Genomic DNA, 17557 nt, shown 5'->3' with positions numbered 1-17557 from the left:
AACCGTATAGGGTGATGCGTCTAAGCTTTCCGTACATCAGCACTGGTCGTCTCCTGCGAGAGGATTCCATCCAGCTGAACCAAAAAATCGGTGTTGTGGATGCTGCAGTTACGGCTGCGGGTGCGGCCGCAGATGCGCCCGCACGTCCAGCCCAAACCAGCCAGCCACTGCCTGGTGTGTAGTAGCAGGAGCTTCTATAAGAAGACAGTAGGTTTGAAGTATATAAGCGTTACTGTACATGTCTACACCCCCTATGGGATACTGAAGGTTCCCCTTCCGCTATCATTGACTCTGCCAAAAAGACCTCGCGATGGGCAAAGACCTCCTTTCCGCCATCGCCATCCCCGAGCTGACCGGTAAAGTCGTCATCGTCATTGGCGGGCACACAGGACTGTACGTGGACTCTGTTGGTTCCAATAATAATCATTTGCTACTTTTCGGCTTTCCTCTTGTTCTTGTCATCGAACGGACTGGTAGTAGTTCCCTCGTACCCTTACTAACTCTCTCCTCCGCCAGTGGTTTTGGCACAAGTATCGAACTCGCAAGACATGGCGCCCGGGTGTATATTGCCAGTCGATCCCAAACACGGTTCGAGCATGCCAGGCGGGACATCATCGCGGAATGCTCGGAGCGTGAAGTAGACGTGAGGTTTCTCAATCTCGACCTGTCCAGCATGAGTAGCGTTCGTCATGCAGCTGAGCAATTCATTCGGTGTGTCTTCGGTTTCTCTGTTATTGATGTTTTCTTTAATCCCACTTATTCTTTCATTGCCCAATCGTTTGCGGTGCTCACGACTGATACACCGGACCTGGTGATGTAGGCAGGAGTCGAGGCTACATTTGCTGGTGAACAATGCCGGTGTTGGTGACCCTGGCCTGACTGAACCTCTCGTAAAAGAGTTCTCAGCTCACTTCAACTAGATTATGTGTGTTCCGTACGACGAAACACGAGATGGTTTTGAGATGCAGCTAGCTGTGAGTGTACCTTCTTCTCGCCACCATCATATAAAACAGTTCTACTTTCATCGCCGTTGTCTATAACAAAACGGAAAGAAGCATAGAAACAGAAAATCCTTGACGCTAATGATAAGCTCATGTAGGTCAACTACATTGGCCATTTCCTATTTACCAGTTTACTTCTCCCAACCCTGCAGCAGACAGCAGCCGAGGCAGCCGACAAGGGAAGCGTGCGCATCGTAAATGTGTCTAGTGACGGACATGCCAAACTCGCCCCGAAGGAAGGTATTATCTTCTCCGATATGAATATGAAAGCCTTCTCAGTCTGGGCTCGATATGGCCATTCAAAGCTTGCCAATGTCCTACACAGCAGGGAGCTGGCCAAGAGGTATCCGGACATCCTAGCACTCTCAGTGCACCCCGGAACCGTTAAGACGTAGGTGCTTTTCTCCCCGGGTTCCACTCATACACCTCTGATATTCCTAACATCATACCAGAGGCCTGGCTGCAGGCCCGATTTCATCTACCCCGCTCTATAGATTGATAAAGCCGCTGGTCGAGCTGGGTGCGCCAGGTCCACGCAAAGGAGCAGCCAGCATTCTCTTCGCGGCTGTATCGCCGCAGTTGAAGCTCGAATGCCATAATGGGGCGTACCTGCTTCCGATCGGAAGACTGTCGGCTCCCAGTAAGGCGGGATCAGATGCGAAAATGGCGGAGGAACTCTGGGAGTGGACCGTTAATGCGCTATCACATGTGAAGGTCGATGAATAGTCGCAAACTATTCGAGAGATATACTAGCAGTCATGCGGATATGTTGCTCACCTTTCATGCTCCTCCGAGCCTTTTGATCAGTCCAAAATACCTCCACCCCTGTCGTATCAGAGTCAAGTCCTCGCCGTCGATGGCCGTGATTACAGTTGCCGCGTGGTTGATGAAGTTGGCTCGCAGACCTGGTTGAGTGGACGCAGCAGCGCCTGTAAATGCAACCCAGGTGAATGCCTCGGGAGCATTCTGAATCCAGTATAGTGGTTCGACCTGCAGAATATAGTTTAGGAGCACCTGATTGAGCTGATCCTGGTCCGTAGGGCCTGGGGCTTGCTCGTTGTGCAATTGCCGTCGTCGCAGGGTTGTCCAGAATATGGAACAACAGAGGTGGCAGCATGCATTGAGTTTTTCAGATGAAGTAAGATAGTTATGGCGCTCGGTCCAGGGAGTCGTTGGACTAGATCTTGCCAGAATATGCGCCCACTCACATTCTATGCTGGAGGTACTGCTGCGGTCGGCGTGGAAGAACTGATCGAGGCGTGAGACGGCTTCGTAAACATCCAAAATCCCATCCATAGTCTGTTTTTGGAACAGAGATCCGCCGTTCCCCAAAGCCGCTCTTGACACTAGATTTCGAAGCAGGCTAGAGGAGCGAACAGACTCAGAGTACAGACAGTCCCAAATAGGTTGCATGTCGTAGATACATGCAAATGACAGCATAGCACTAACATCTTAGTCACAAGCCACAGTCTGCGGGTAATGGCCACGTACATCTTCACGATGGCTATGAGTGGCCCAATGTTGTTGCGGAAGGATTTGGGCGTGGCAAGGAGCATTTTTACTAGACCCCTCTGATGAGCGACAGCGGAGTCGTGGTCAAGTGCGACCATCTGGAATAATCCTTCAGAACAGTCTACTCTGAACGCTGGGGGAAACATGGACGGCACGAACATTATAGTATAGTAACGGTATCACTGCTCCCAGTGTTCCATAGGTCAGGACCGGTTCTGGCTGTGCCAACCGCTCGTTAAGCAAGCGTATAGCCCAGGTCTGGTGATACAGGGTTACCGCAGTGTTTTGCTGACAGCGCAGGATATCAATCGATGCTGATGCGCTAAACAGGGTGGCGTGGAACAAACAGGGGTCCATCATAGCATGCTTCATCCATTCCGAACGGAGGTGGTGAGAAAGGCTGTTAGTCCCTATGGTATCTGAGGGTAAAGCTATTGAGGTGAGGACTTCCCCGGGGTGAGAGAGCAGTTAGCAAATACCGCCAGAGAAACACCCTGTAGATAGGGGACTAACAGAATTCTAGAAGTGGTGACATGTATGACCGATATCCAATGGGGGTGTCCATCGCAGCCTCCATCTCTGTCGGCACACGTAGTGAAGCGGACTCCATGTCTGGCCCAAAGTCATCGGTGTCCGCAAAGGCGGGGGACTGCGGCCGAGACGGTGGGTAGACACAACTGGCGACGACTCTAATGGTAATAATTAAGCAAGCATCCGCGTGGTGGCAAGCATTTCTCGTACCTCCGGCACCGGGAGCACTCCGGAATGGCGCGATCACATCTACGTTTGTTTGCCCTACATCGTATACACGCCATGGGCGACAACCTAGTCATTGATGGCCCCGACTCCGTCGGTTGAGCCGCGGTCACCACTGGCGGACTGGGTGGATATTCACATGGCCTACCAAGTCTGTTCAATACGCGATAATTAGTGAGTATTCATTGGCGGGTAGGATTGATCCCCGGTGTTACATGATGGTTGGTAGCACAACGTACTTGTTGCATCGAGAACAGATAGGAAGTCTCTTATCACATTGCCTTTTACCCAACTTGCAGGTCAGACAAACAGACGCAGCTCTGGCCTGTTCTTGTGTGTCCGCCATAACCCTGTTGAATTATCTACTACGCTGGAGTAACAGTGATATGAGGTTAATGGTGTTGCCAGAGAGCAAAGAGACTAGTGTGGCAAGGAAGAATCCCTGGCATTTCGCAACAAGCGCCGGAAACACGTCGAAAAGGAGCCAGGAAATGACCGATCAGCTTGCTGACAAATGTTATCCCATTTGATTTTATGCCGTTTCCGCATCCGCATCCGCATCCGCACTAACGTCGGCCTGCGCATCCAGCTACACACCAATAATATGTTTTCTTGTCAAAGTAAAAAATTAAGAATATATTCATACTATTCATGTAACCTGCTAAAGTTCAAGCCCTTTATTTAGGACCTATCCAAGTACGTTTCGACAATACATAGATTACAGTTTCCCCTCCGTAATCAGTTCCGCAGATCGGCTGGCGGCCTTTCCAATGGCATCTGCCACCTCCGCCGGTGCCGTATAGAAAGGACTGTGCGATGCATCCACAACATGGGTATGAATGTTGACCCCTTTCGCTATCTCCTCCACCATCATCCTCTGCACTGGGAGTGGGATCGCCTCGTCCTGGAGGCAGTAGAGGTACGTGGACGGCACATGTCTCCACGCCTCGTAGGATAATTTGCTGTGGAATGTCTGATAACTGTGTGGCCTTAATGTTTGGACAGCACTTTCTGCCTCCCGCGGACTCATGTCGTTGTAGAAGGTTGGCCTGGGAGTGGCCGGTGTCACAAGGAGACGATCATCTGAGATGCGGAACCACGGAAGGTCCTGGCCGCCGAATGAACTAATCAGAGACTTTCCTGCTGGAACGATGAAGGAGCAGCAGAAAAACAGATGAATTACGCCCCCTGGTTGGCCCTGGCGTTGACGCGTACTCCAGTCTAACCCACGAATCGCTTCAGAGCCCGGAAGTCCGCCGTACGAGTGCACCGTAACTACCACTCTTTGCCCAGCATCAATTGCAACCTGGATCTGATTTCTAATCTGAGACACATCTTCCGAGAAGTCGGAATGAGGTTGTATGGGATCAACCGAGGGCAAGTGAACAAGATCAGTATGATAACCCTCGGCTTGAAGCAGTCGAACGACTTCGTCGAAGCAGTGTGGGCTGTGCCACGCACCGGGGACAAAAATAACGGTTGTTGGAGAGGGCATGGAATGAAGCGGGCCTTGAAAGATTAATCTGGCGATGTTGCAATGGGATGAGAAGTTGATAATGAACTCAGATTTCGGATGTAAGCAAAATGCATGTGGTGGGCCTTTTATGTACAGTCTTGAACATAATTGACAGCTAACTAGGATACGTATAGACGCGGGCGTGACCCATAAGTTGCGCAGTAACTTTATGGCCAAGATGGGGTGATTTAGACTCAAAGTTGGACCCAATGAATATGCAATATATCCTTGAACCCCACTCCGCACATACAGCCGCACCACTATCATGATTGGGATGAGGCTTAGAGTGATGCCATAAACTTCCGGTCATAAATTAATGGCATGTGAGAATGACTATTTTGTGCTTCCATTGATAACAACCGCAATATCCCTCAGAAATCTCCAAGCCCCGCTGGCTTTGTACCCTTCCATGTGCCAGTCAGTCATGCGTTTGGGGAAGAACGGCAGGATATCCCCGAGGCTTGCATCATGCGCAATAATAACCAAAACTTCGCTTGTTGCATCGAATGTCATCATTTTCTCAAGAGCAGCCTCTGCATCTCCCAGACTTTCGTTCATCGCAGCATTTAGCTCGTAGAAAGGGGTGACTTTTGCATCTAGGCCCCTACCCTTCGCAGGGGATATCGCTTCAAAGACAGAGGCAGGACACACGGATACCGCTTCGGCCGACTGTTGGCCCACTTTCCATAGACTAATCTCACTCGGAAGTGGGAGCTGCTTGGTTGGGCGGAACTCTCCCGGATGATGAGCGATGTCCCCACCCAGAAAGACGAAGCGATTCTCGGAGGTACGCGCCAGGGCACTGATGTGGTCGTCGGCTATTTAAAAGAGTGTAAGCAAGCTATAGCACAAGAAAATCGATGATCAGTCGGTATCTAGGCCATGCTGTACATGACCAGCTACTTACTATGTCCGTTCGACCTCAGCAGATACAGGCTGCCGTCTTCAAAGAAGTCGATGGCGAGGAAGCCTCCAATCTCAATGGAATCAGTAAAGTCGAGCTCCACCAGGTCCCGTCCAATAAAGGCATCATCAGTGACCAGAGAGTCGGCATTCGAAGGATAGCCGGGGAACGTTCTAGAGTGGGACTTGAAACCAGGTCCCACAACTAGCTTCGTGGACGGAGGAAAACAAGATGGATCACCGGTGTGATCTATATGATGATGGGACCAGATGATGGCGCTGATGGATTCCAACGGGATACCATCTGCGCGAAGCTGATCGGCAACATCATGTTCAATTTCCAGGACCGCCTTGGACGATTCGATCTGGTTGAGGACTTACAATGCCAGCCTCAGTCAGCTTACATGAAAGGCTATCATGTGCGACACAGGTTTACGTCGCCCGAAATGAGGCTAGAAATAGCAATGCAGGCTTACTCGTTGGTGGCAGCTTTTCTTTCCAATCTTTTCTCAGTCCGAGGTCAAAAAGAACCTTTTCATTGTTATTCCTGTTTTCGATCAAGAAGCTGTAGCACGGTATATTGAGGATGTCATGGCCTAGAATGGTGGTTTTGAAAACATAGGCTGTTGGTACGGATGTTTGCCCTGCGTGAATTATTGACACGTCCACCGTCGAGCCCTTGTATTTTGGAAGGGTAAATGGTGCCATTGTTTAAAAACGAGAATGGAGTGTAAGAAGACTGTGAAAGAGGTTGTCGACGAGTCTGCAGTGGTTAGTCCTTAGGTCTTACGGCTTTGAATGATCAATTTATAATTCTCGGATCTCTACTCTAGAGTAATTACGTCTATTAAATTTCTAATCCATTTCAAATCAAACACTCTAGGATTTGAAATCCACCATTAGGAAAGATCTTAGGGTTGGCTCTCACCCGGGGCCCATAGGGGGAATTTGCCATTTGTTATCCGAGCAATGAGACTAAATGCCAAATATAGACCTTGAAAAGCATTCCTCATGATAGAAAAGAACTACGAACTGTGGCTATTTTACGCATTATCTACCTCAGGACGTTTGTGCTGCCACAGGGGTGATATCGCTAGATTCTGCTTACATTCAAAGTATATACCCAGCTAAACAATTTTCGCCTATGAGCGTAAAGCCTGAAAGTGCTAGTCACAATATTAAGATGGTACAAGATAATTAAAAGTTAGAAATACATAGCAGCGGGCTCCGCTAGTCACCATCCGGTCAACGATTCGCCTCCGCGTAGTCCTTACAAAATATACATAGCTCAACCTAAGCAGAGTTTCGCATCATGCGTCGAGTATGAAGAGAGGTGTTCCTGCGCGATTGAGTGGTAGACTGACTGCCATCACCGAGATCAAATGCCCAGATAGCCTGGAAGCAATGCGTGTCCACCTGGGCTTTCTGGTTACTGGCTTGGGCATTGTACGAGCTGTTGGCCGGGAAGAGGCCGATAATATTATAGAAATAGGCCTGATAAGATATTAGTGTGAACCTCAGCCGCTCAAAATAGAAGAACTACTCACGTCCACGGCACTCTCCAGGATGCGAACTTCCGAAGGGACTTTATCCTTGGTGGTTGAGTCAATCGACTTCAACTCGGTTGCGCTGCTGGAGAAGGCGTCCATGAGCTCGAGGAGCGATTGTACGAACTAGCAGCCAATGAGATAAGTTACATATTTCGTTGGTATGAATTAGGCCGATGACCTCACATTTGAATACCCTTCATATACGGTCTGCTCCTCGGCTTGATCGGTGATGATGGGAGTATTGGTCATGAACTCAACATCCGTGAGAACCACGGTGACCATTGTATCCATTTCTGTATAGACGTCCTACATCTTATCAGGGTTACACATCCTTAAAGCTGTGAATGATTACTGTATTGCATGATACCCAGGGTCACCTACACGCATTGGACCGGCATCGGCGGTGGAGTTAATCTCCAATACGAGATCCTTGGCAGTGAAACCTTGTTGCGCCAATTCATTCAAGGAGTTGGCAATCTCGCTCGAACTTAAAGAGGCAAACACATAATGCGCATAGACGCAGACAGCGATGAAAATGGAGAAAAGTGAGCGATTCATGGTGGATGGAAATGAGCGACTGGGGCAAAATCCCTAGAGTAATGTGCAACGAAAACAAGTTGTTTAGGGCGACGCGACGAATGAGATGAACGAGTGAACGAGAATCGCGTTGCTCTGAAAAGAGTGGCAGAACAACGGCTCTCACAGGAAACACAAAACAAAACGCGGATTACAAGAAGGACTGGTAAGGGATAAAATAAGTTTGGACACGCGAAAGAAAGAGGGGGAAATCATCTCGTATTTAATTTAATGTCATGCAAGCAGCCTGAGAGATCAGGCCTGAACAGGAATAGCCGGGATGGCTCGGGCCGAACTTATCCCGCTTGAGCCACCACCTGATCCGGAGAGATAAATTAATTTATCTATTTCCATACTTTATTTCCATACTATGATAGATATCAACATTGGACGGGATATTGCTGTCCTTCGAGCTAATTATATCCTATCACTCAATATACCACTATCAGCACATTAATATATACCCTCATCCCGGAGTCCCACAGTTCGAATGAATTAATACATGTCCCATGTACATCATCACCAATAAAAATATACAATTTGTATCTCAGCTGTAACTGAACCAAACATGAACACTGGACAAAGATCCCCCAGTTACTCCAAACAATGCTAATCAGATCTCTAAATGATAAGAGACTGATTCAAAAGAATTAGACAACAATATATGCAACAACTATGGTTTTGAAAGCTGCTCTTTGCGATAGAAAAAGATGCAGATGACGTTGATGGAGAGCATCAACAGCAGACACACCCAAAAGTCCGCTTTGCTCAATCCGGCGGTTACCCCGGCCGAGAAATCAGGGAAGACATTGCCTGGCCCCAATTTATCAGGAGCTGTGGCTCGAGCCAGAATGGTGGCGACCGAACCCACCACCTGCGCCGCCAGGAGGGTGAAGGTGACGTGGAACCGAGTCATGGTATTCAACAGAATCATTCCAAACCCTATGTGGACGGTCCAATGTTAGATATGGAGAATCCCAGTGAACGAGGAACAGAAAAACTCACCAATACCCTGAAGACTATCCAACACCCCAAGCCACAACCAGAGCGCCCGTCCGAGGATGGCTCCAGCAACTGGCCCACCCGCCCAAGGAATATAGGTGCCGATGTTGGAGGTGGCCCATAGGATCTGCGCCCATCGTGGGGCTCCCAGCCCAATGGCAAAGATCGGGATGAACCAGGCATGTCGCTTGGAAAGCACGTGAAAGACCCAGAGCGCAGCCGCCCAGACTACGATGAAGAAGAGAAGAACCAGCAGGATGATCTGCCAGACCTTGGCATGCTTGCTGGACCACAGGTACAACCAGTTCCGTCCGTACGGCGCTGATAGCCAGTAGTTGGAGATGAACACCATGTAGAAGAACCACTGGAATATATTTCAGTTAGCTCCCGATATTAGACGATATTAGAAGCCAAAAAGGGTGCAGAGCGACAGAAGCATACCAGGATGACCCGACGCCGGAAGAGCGAGAGGTAGAAGGTCGGAACCTGACCAGGTGTTTGCCGATAGTATGCAGGGAGTCCGAAGAAGACCAAGGCCCCCAGCAGCCACAACACACAAGCCAGGCCGACGCCGATTCCGAGCAAGATGTTTGGGTCAGTTATGCTAAGACTAAAGCGCGTACTGCCCTCTTGGTTGAGGCTTGCCATCCAGCTACCCCAGTACCAGAGAAAACTGATGCACAGCTGCTGGCTACCCTGAATCACGGTCGCTCGGTAAATCCAGGAGCTGAGAGGCGCCCCGCCTAGATACACGGATTGTTAGAGAAAACTAATTGACAGATCTTGCCCATCAACATACCTTCGTCTCCAAAGTTGAGAGCAAAAAAGATGGATCCACTGGACGACGCAAAGGAATACAATCCGGTGCCCACATTCTGCATCCACGTCTGGCTGATGCTGTTGCTGATAGGGCCCGCGATTCCGACGAACAGGAAGGCCAAGCCGTACAACTTCGACACGGTTAGCATGAAAGCTTAGACGGCAAACAATTCGGAAACGGTTTCACATACCAGGTAAGGGATGGTCAACACGTAAACGGATGGGACAAGGCGGAAAATCATCCACCAGATGATTGAGGACGCGAGATAAATCGAAGCCAGGATGTACAACTTTTCTGCTGTCTCTCCGATTTCGCCGTTCAACAGAGTAATCTGATAGGAGTTCAAGGCGAGAATTTGGCCCTGCAATCATTTGTCAAAGGGTGATTCGGGAAGCGCCTGGGACAGGGTCAAACTCACGATAGCAAGCACAATGGAATACAAGGGCCAGTCGCCCAGCTTGATCAGCATGAAACGCTTCAAGCCTGTCGGGGGAACATAATCCTTCGGGAGAAGGAATTGTCCCCCATTCGGATCCTCAACTGGTCCATTAGCTGCAGGGGTAGGTGGTCGGCTAGCATCCTGACCTCTGAAGCGGAATATAGACGGAGATGGAGACGGGAGTGGTGACTTGCCCAGTTTGACATCTCGGTATCGGTTGAACCAGTCCTTTTCGCTTTTCTCGATGAATTCCTCGATACACAACTGGTCCTCGGAATTCTTGCCGTTCAGACCAGCAAGCTTCCGTTCAAACTTGGCTGCGTATTCATGATTGGCATCTGTGAAGAACGGATTGACTTTCTGGAGGTTGTAGTCTTGTTTCTCCTTGACGATATCATGAATGCTGACTAGACTCATCATTGACGGGCTTAGATTCCTTCGTCCCAGCAGACCATCGTCCGGTCCGGCACCGAGAGTGGGTGTACTGGCACCGGAGTTAGCGAAGGTTGGGGGAGTATTCGGTGCCCCCGACGGCGACAGATACGAGGCAAGATGAGGACTGAAGTCCTCTTGGGCGACCCCTGCCATGTGCTCGAGATCTTGGCCGTCGTTGCCAGGGGTATAAACAATCCGAGGGCCTCCACGGGGGGTAGAGGATAATGGTCTGCGTCTTGACTCGTTGTCAGTGTCAGAGTCGTTGAACATGTTGACGTTCGAAGGCAAATTGGCTGGCAGCGAGGCAACGTGGCTATGGCCTGGCCGACCTCCGGCTTGTTTCGCGTCCGCGGTAATGGGCCTGCTGGGGGGACCCGAGTTGTCCGAGCTGCGTGAACGGCTCTGTTCGCGACTGGTATTGGAGCTTGACGAAAACCGAAAGTTGCGAGGTCTATCGGGAACCATTGTACTAACGCCGGATATCCTCCATGAATTGCGGTCCTGGCTTTTCGAGTGCTTTGCGTGCTTTAAGATCGAGGTAGTCTGTAGAATTTCCAGATCCTCAACCCACTGCGCCACAGGAAACCGCTGCTTGCCTGATCGTGCACGCATCATGGCGCGTGTTTCTTGAGATGATCTCAGAGCATCATTGATAGCCAACTTGAACTGGTGGATGAGGTGTTTCGTTGTCATCGACTCACTAGAATACATTAGCACTCCGCCTCTGCACGGTATCAATGATAAGATGAAGAAGCTCACATCGTGTACCACCATCCTGGCATCTGTCCAAGGCCACCGACCCTATATGAAGTACATACGTCAGCATTGATACTCGTAGCATCGTTTAACTAGAGTAATACCGTGATCCCACACCCAAAGCCCCTTTGCGGCCAAACTCGACAGCAACGAGACCGAATGGTTCATCCCGCGATGGGATTAATGCGAATTCAGCGCCACTGAAGATGAAGGGAGGCAGTGCAGTGAATTCTGGCTTGGAATAGACACGCCCTGGATAGAGTTCCATGAGCCGGTTCAGCTTCAAAGCTGCAAACCTCCCATAGAGGTCGATGACTGGTCCAATGCACATCAGCTGCACCTTTGGGTGAGCATCCAAAACAGAGGGAAAGATGTCCGCGATAAGGTCGACGCCTTTTTGCATGGACCAGCGCCCGACAAAGACAAACAACTCAGCGTCGGGGTCAACCTTCAGCCCTGCCCATTCTTGTGCTTGTTTTTTCAGTGCACCACGGCTGGCCTCGAACTCTAGGTCGACGGTGACCTCCTCAGGCTGCTTGCTCGCATTGCTGTCCCAGTCAGCCAAGTCCGACGGGTCGGGATTTGGCAGGGCTCCAACGCTCTTGAGACCCCAGAAAATGGGATATCTGGCATACGATCGCTTGCCATATTTCTTCGAGACACCCACTGCTCCAAATCCGTTCTGGTGAATTTTCAGGTAATTTGCGGCACAGTGAAGGAGATTGAACACGTCGCCGAATTGGACATATTTCTTGACCACCGCCTGATCCAGATTGAACACTCGGCAGACCTCCTGTATTTGCTGGGGATTTCGCATTGGCCACAGGCCTTGAAATTCCGCGTTATGCAGAGACAGACAGCAAGGAATCGTTCGAGGTAGGAGATAGAGTGGAGCTGCCGCACCATGGTAATCGTTGATATGGTAGAGGTCAATTTGCGGGAACCGCTTGATGGCTTCAGCAATGCATTGATTCCAGGCAGAGTAGAAAATGGCTGAATTGAGGTCGTCCATCCGGGCAGGGTACGGGTCCGACTTCGATTGAGCTCGAAACACGGGCGCATCTAGCAGAACATATGTTATATTATGCAGCCGATGGTACTGAACATCAACATGGTATGTTGTTCCAAGAACAGTCACCACCATCGGTTCACGCGGGTCGTCCCTAGGGTAGTCCACGCCTCCAACACAGGGGACCACCCATATGAGATCCTGATGGGTAAGGTTTTTGCCCATTAATTGCGCCATCACGCCCAGGCCACCAATTTTAATCTTAATCGCCCAATCTTCAATGTCGTATTCCATGGTGGCAATGAGGACAGTGCGTCGTGGGGTGTTCACAACAGCCCCAATGGCGGCCCCAGTCGGAAGTCCTGGCGGGCTCACAGAGCGCTGGTTATCCTCCGGGTTGGCTTCCTTCTCGTTAGAGGTCCGGGTTATCTTCAGAAGGGCGCCCAAAATCGGAGCGAGAGTCGAAGTTTTCTCGGTGACACCGATTTGATTGAATTTGACCTGGTAAAAAGCCTTGAGGTAAATGTACACTGCTCCGACCGCAGTGGCAACAGGTATGATAGCCAGCAAGATAAAGAGAGCCAGCTGGACCCATCTAGATCCCGTGGGGGTAGCGTAGACCCTCAGATCGCCGTCATTCACCGAGAGCTTGAAGGCCAGATAAGGCGAAGGGGGTGGGATGGTGACATTGAACACATTGTTCAGGAGCGTGACGGGAGGGACTTGATCGAGAACGTTGTCGCCGTCGATATCCCCAAAGACTTGCGTCTGATCGGGGAAGCCATTTTCGTTTATACCCCAGGCATTAAACGCAACCTGTACGGGCCATTCGCCCATGAAGTGGATTTCCCAATCGCCAGTAACGTTGCTAAGGCTCATCGCGTTGGAGTAACCAGCGTCGTATCCGAACTGATTGAATTCACCCTCAATAAAGAGGTTGGGAAAGCGACGGGGTGGTTTATATTGCCATTGAGAGTCTCCATGCTGCCAGTGATCGCTACTCCCGGTGAGCTTGCTCCAGTATTGGGCTATGATGTGCTCTCCATCCCACGCTTGCTTCGCAGTCCCAGTCCAGTTTTTACCCGGGATGGACGTATTGAACCCGGTATATGTCATCCAGGGACTGAAATTAGCCCCGAAGTCGAGCGAGTAGCGCCACATATCTGCACCTGGAGCCTGTGGCCTGACTGACAAGGGTTCTGCTGCGGGCGATGGGGTGTCAAAAAGTAAAGTCCGGCTGTAGTTGGCCAGCTGCGGCCAGACCATGGGGTTGTTCGTCTCTCCGATGCGAAACATGAAATGATCCACGGACTACTCGAAAAAATACTTAGCATCCCAGCTGAATGCAGCTGCATGGGGGAGAATATACTTACGTTGGTGGATAGGTTCCCCTCTGCAGTAGTCACGTTGCTAACAGTGATCCTGTGAATTCCGGGATAGACATTGGTCAGATTCACCTGGTAGCCGAAGACACTGGTGAGGGCGCCAGGCCATGTCGCTACTTGTTTCTCAGTAAATGAACTACAAGAGACTGAAGTTGTGTCGATCTGAGCACTCTCATCATTGAGGGCTTTAGACGTGACCGTCAGCGAGTCGGTGATTTGGCTGCAATTCATCTCCTGAGAGAACTCGAAACCAATCTGGATAGTCTCCCCGTCGTTTCCCTGAGAGATAAACCGAGCATCGTGCCCCGGGCTGAAGCGTGTTATATACGGCGATGGCTTCACGAATTTAGCCTTGGGTACAAAGGCTTTGAAGCCCCAAGCCGGCATCGTCAACTGGGGATAGCATCCATTGGGGAGCTCTGATCCTTCAAATCTACTCATAGTCAGTGAAATTAATCTCTAAGTTTGGGGTGGTAAAATCATACCCAAGGGTCACCGAGCTGTTAATCAGCGTGTACTCGTCAAACGGATAGAAGAGGTTCTTCACCGTGGTTCCAGCAGGAAATGGCGAGATCAGCGCGTCTTTGCTACTGCAGTTGAACTGGTGATCAACCGTCTTGTTGTCGTTCGAATAGACCAGCCACACACTCTGGTTACCCTGACCCTGACCATCGAAGTTTTGTAGATCTGTAAACCGGGACCTCATCACACTCCACATTCCTGTCTCAGTTGGGGTCCCATTACTGCCGGGAAGGTAGATGTCGAAGGTATGGTTTGACAATTGTTGGAGGTACCAGCCATCATTTAAAACAGGGTAGTTCTGTCGCATTTCAAACATCATCTTGTAGAGACCACGCACAGGGTGAGAAGGATCGCGATGATCAAGGCTAATGGAATCATCACCACACCCGGTCAGGGCGCGGTCAAGGGGGAAGTTGACGTATTTGGACGCCCCGAGCTTGTAGCATCCGTGAAGCTGCCACGCTTGAGCGGATGACATGGGGCCGCGACCGAAAACTATAGAACGTCAGAACTGGAACAAGGGATGGAAACTCGAATTGCATACTATAATTATCAGCCTGGTTGTCCAAGATGTAGAAATCCTGTTCCTCGCCCCAGGAGAGGATCGGGATCCCTGGCATGAGTAAAGTTGCGATGTACAGTCCCAGATTCTGCTTATGAGTACCGTTGGCGATGGCTGGCCACCGAAAAACGTCCTGGTTCGTGACACCAAACAGGTGGCGCGGGTCGAACTTTCCAGTATGGATGTTGATCATGTCGTTAGTCTCCACGAGGCCATTCCAGGTCTCGACGAAGTTGACTGGTGGATCACCCTCGGCGGCGTAGATACCATCCAGGCTGAAGGTGGTCACATTAGTATGGATGAAGGAGTTAGTCAGGGGGTAAGCGGGAGAACTAACCCTAGAAACCGACTCAGTGCTCGGTACAGCGTGTAGTGAAACGCAGCTCCGTCCAAGGCGGATTGCGATGTGGGTCTGAGGAAAAGATCCTCGGTGGCCTTGTCGGTCTTGTTTGTGAACATGAAGGCCTCCGTGAGGTTGGAGATGGTCTGATTCGTCTGGTGGCCGCGACCAATATACAGCGACCCAAAGGCGTTCCCTGAGACAATCTCTCCTGGGATGTAGAAGTTGTCTTTGCCCACTTGCTGAGCGCAATCCCGCACTGACTCAGACCACTCACCCAGTTGATCCAAGGTCACTTGAAGTGCCTTATCGACGCGGAACCCATCGATGTCAAGCATGGTGATGGTCAGACAGGAGAAGTGTTTAATCTTCGCCAGGACATCAGGCCGCCATGAGCGCAGACGATCTTGCACAAAGGCGAATTTGGCAATCTGCCCTTCCCATTCGGTATAATTTCCAAAGGCAGCAACTTCTCCATACTAGATTAAATAGTCAGCGGTAGCCATCGCGAATAATAGGGTAGACGCCTACTTGATCGAATTCACTGTCACGGCATGAAGCGCCGAGAGTGGTGGTGGTCAAGCCAGTCCCGTCATCGTCCCAGAACCGAGGATACTCCCAGGGACACTGAGATTCGATTTGATTTCCTGGTTGGAAATCCCAGTATTGACGATCGTATTTCCATACATAGTCGTACTCGTTGGGGTTGATCGGCGCGGACCTGTTCAAGTAGCCCTGGAAACCAATAAGATCGCCCATTCTGTTCTTCCGCTGTCAGTATTCCACGCTCCAATATGGGGCACAGGTATTCACACATACGTCCCAAAGGTGTTATCAAACAGAACGTATATTCCCCTTCGATGGGCCTCGGATATCATTATGCGCCAGTCGTCGATCGTACCATAGTGGTGGTCCATCAGGGTTAGGTCAAGCGGGGAGTATCCGTCGGCACCCCAGGGAAAGTTGATGTACGGCGTTCCGGCGAGATAGACACCCTAGCGAAGGTGAATAAGTCAGTATTTGGTGCCAGGGCTACCAACGCGAGGCAGCAAACTCACCTTGATTCCCATGCCTTGGAGGTAATCGAAGGTATCAACCAAGCCAAGAACATCACCGCCATGACGAAATTGATTGGAGGTCAGGATGTGTTCCCACTGTGTCCCGTTGGCATCATCGTTGCTGGGATCGCCGTTGACAAATCTATCGAGGAATATTGTGTAGAATGGGAAACGCCAGTTATCCGGAGAAGGGGTGTATGAATGGCCATCCCACTGACCCGAATAGTCGAGAGGGTTTGTCGCGGTCTCATTCTGATTGAGATTCCAGTTTACCTCCTCTGGAAGGTGTGGCAGGGATTGTGCAATGCGGCTCAATAATGCGATAGTGAAAAGATAACGAAAGAAAATAATGAACAGCTTCATTCTGCACAAGTGAATGCCACTATAGTGACATCCACCAAGCGCGCTGGGGGGGCCTCAACTGCAGAAAGAAAAAAGAGGAAGTCAAACAAGCAGCAACAAACAGCAGAACAGTGCATGCCTAGAAAGAAAGGATATCCCATGAACCCAGAAACTGCGGAGAGATTCATAGGGTATCACCGATGGGCAGGGAAAGCATGTCATAGATTAGTGCATTACCCCGGCGTGATAACGCAAAGTCCCGTACAGCCTCCTCTGTGCACTGACACTGAGTGAGGCGGTCGAACAGGCCTAAATTTGGCCGATAGTTCTTGGGGCTGACACACACGCCACATTTGGTGGGCATGGAGGGTGTAGGTATCCCGAGCAGCAAGTCTATTTGAGTCGATTGAAAGCCAATTCAGCTTGTAACACGCCACGCCACCTTGCTCGGGCCTCAAGACGAGGTTCCAGGCCCAACACTGGCAGACTCATGTCTCATCCGGAACCAGTCTGACATGCATTGATATGGGTTTTCCGGAGTGGTTGAGAGGCTGAGCGAGCAGCCAAAGTGGGTCATGATGATGGCTTCTCAACGGTGGTGGGGGTTAAGTCCACCGGACAGCTCACACAGAACCAAGAACCCATGGGGGTGGAAGGATCCGTCGTGGTGTTGGGGAGGAGAAAAGTGGAGGTAAGTCCATGGTTTACTATGGATAGTAGCAGTTCGACCTGGCATATGCGGTGTCCTGATGTTTCTCATCAGCTCGGGAACCTCCTGCAAGGACGAGCTTTGAAGAGCCAGTGATATATCCCGGGCCACGGGGATCGGAGATAGACGAATCCCATCGACCCGGTAGTGACATATGCCCGATGGGGCGAGCAGGACTTGCAGATTCCGTGAACTCAGAACGAAGGAAAGAGCAGAGACACGTCATCGCTAAGGGAGATGACCTATCCGAGATAGTGGAAGCGAGCCAAGGAGAAAAAGGTGAGTGGGATAGACTATCTTTTCGGGATACGAAGGCCGATAAGGGAGAGAAGTGGAGCACAGAAAAGGTCCGACGGGAAATAGG

The 17557-nt window shown here is 50.5% G+C and overlaps 6 protein-coding genes across 6 annotated transcripts; 1 reads left to right on the top strand and 5 right to left on the bottom strand.

Annotated features, from left to right (window-relative positions):
* Window positions 1-310: 310 nt before the first annotated feature.
* On the top strand, window positions 311-2256 carry BDQ94DRAFT_180630 (NAD(P)-binding protein; the record flags this gene model as incomplete). Its single annotated transcript, XM_026773669.1, has 6 exons — window positions 311-393; window positions 517-711; window positions 821-864; window positions 900-934; window positions 1100-1392; window positions 1454-2256. The coding sequence occupies 6 exons, from the start codon at window positions 311-313 to the stop codon at window positions 1725-1727; spliced, it is 924 nt and encodes a 307-aa protein (XP_026624262.1). The 3' UTR covers window positions 1728-2256.
* On the bottom strand, window positions 1719-3740 carry BDQ94DRAFT_180628 (Cys6 transcription factor domain-containing protein). Its single transcript, XM_026773668.1, has 6 exons — window positions 3509-3740; window positions 3255-3422; window positions 3027-3202; window positions 2673-2959; window positions 2493-2611; window positions 1719-2445 (listed from the first exon to the last, which is right to left on the bottom strand). The coding sequence occupies exons 1-6, from the start codon at window positions 3613-3615 to the stop codon at window positions 1782-1784; spliced, it is 1521 nt and encodes a 506-aa protein (XP_026624261.1). The 5' UTR covers window positions 3616-3740; the 3' UTR covers window positions 1719-1781.
* Window positions 3741-3935: 195 nt separating this feature from the next.
* Window positions 3936-4796, bottom strand: BDQ94DRAFT_180624 (alpha/beta hydrolase). Its single transcript, XM_026773667.1, has one exon. It carries the CDS (start codon window positions 4762-4764, stop codon window positions 3988-3990), a length of 777 nt encoding a protein of 258 aa, XP_026624260.1. The 5' UTR covers window positions 4765-4796; the 3' UTR covers window positions 3936-3987.
* A 322-nt stretch (window positions 4797-5118) lies between these two features.
* On the bottom strand, window positions 5119-6396 carry BDQ94DRAFT_172335 (MBL fold metallo-hydrolase; the record flags this gene model as incomplete). Its single annotated transcript, XM_026771934.1, has 3 exons — window positions 5119-5603; window positions 5693-6064; window positions 6165-6396. 3 exons carry the CDS (start codon window positions 6394-6396, stop codon window positions 5119-5121), a joined length of 1089 nt encoding a protein of 362 aa, XP_026624259.1.
* Window positions 6397-6681: 285 nt separating this feature from the next.
* BDQ94DRAFT_147701 (uncharacterized protein) lies at window positions 6682-7998 on the bottom strand. Its single transcript, XM_026767064.1, has 4 exons — window positions 7620-7998; window positions 7422-7544; window positions 7236-7361; window positions 6682-7182 (listed from the first exon to the last, which is right to left on the bottom strand). The coding sequence occupies exons 1-4, from the start codon at window positions 7794-7796 to the stop codon at window positions 6982-6984; spliced, it is 627 nt and encodes a 208-aa protein (XP_026624258.1). The 5' UTR covers window positions 7797-7998; the 3' UTR covers window positions 6682-6981.
* Window positions 7999-8202: 204 nt separating this feature from the next.
* On the bottom strand, window positions 8203-16843 carry BDQ94DRAFT_180617 (alpha-1,3-glucan synthase). Its single transcript, XM_026773666.1, has 15 exons — window positions 16143-16843; window positions 15904-16079; window positions 15616-15844; window positions 15082-15563; window positions 14727-15019; window positions 14146-14677; window positions 13649-14093; window positions 11371-13586; window positions 11270-11311; window positions 10055-11210; window positions 9827-9997; window positions 9616-9766; window positions 9258-9559; window positions 8820-9180; window positions 8203-8756 (listed from the first exon to the last, which is right to left on the bottom strand). Exons 1-15 carry the CDS (start codon window positions 16503-16505, stop codon window positions 8488-8490), a joined length of 7188 nt encoding a protein of 2395 aa, XP_026624257.1. The 5' UTR covers window positions 16506-16843; the 3' UTR covers window positions 8203-8487.
* Between the last annotated feature and the right edge of the window lie 714 nt (window positions 16844-17557).

Source organism: Aspergillus welwitschiae (genome assembly GCF_003344945.1).
Source record: "Aspergillus welwitschiae strain CBS 139.54b unplaced genomic scaffold BDQ94scaffold_25, whole genome shotgun sequence".
NCBI lineage: Eukaryota > Fungi > Ascomycota > Eurotiomycetes > Eurotiales > Aspergillaceae > Aspergillus > Aspergillus welwitschiae.
This window is presented reverse-complemented; position numbering and strand designations above follow the sequence as displayed.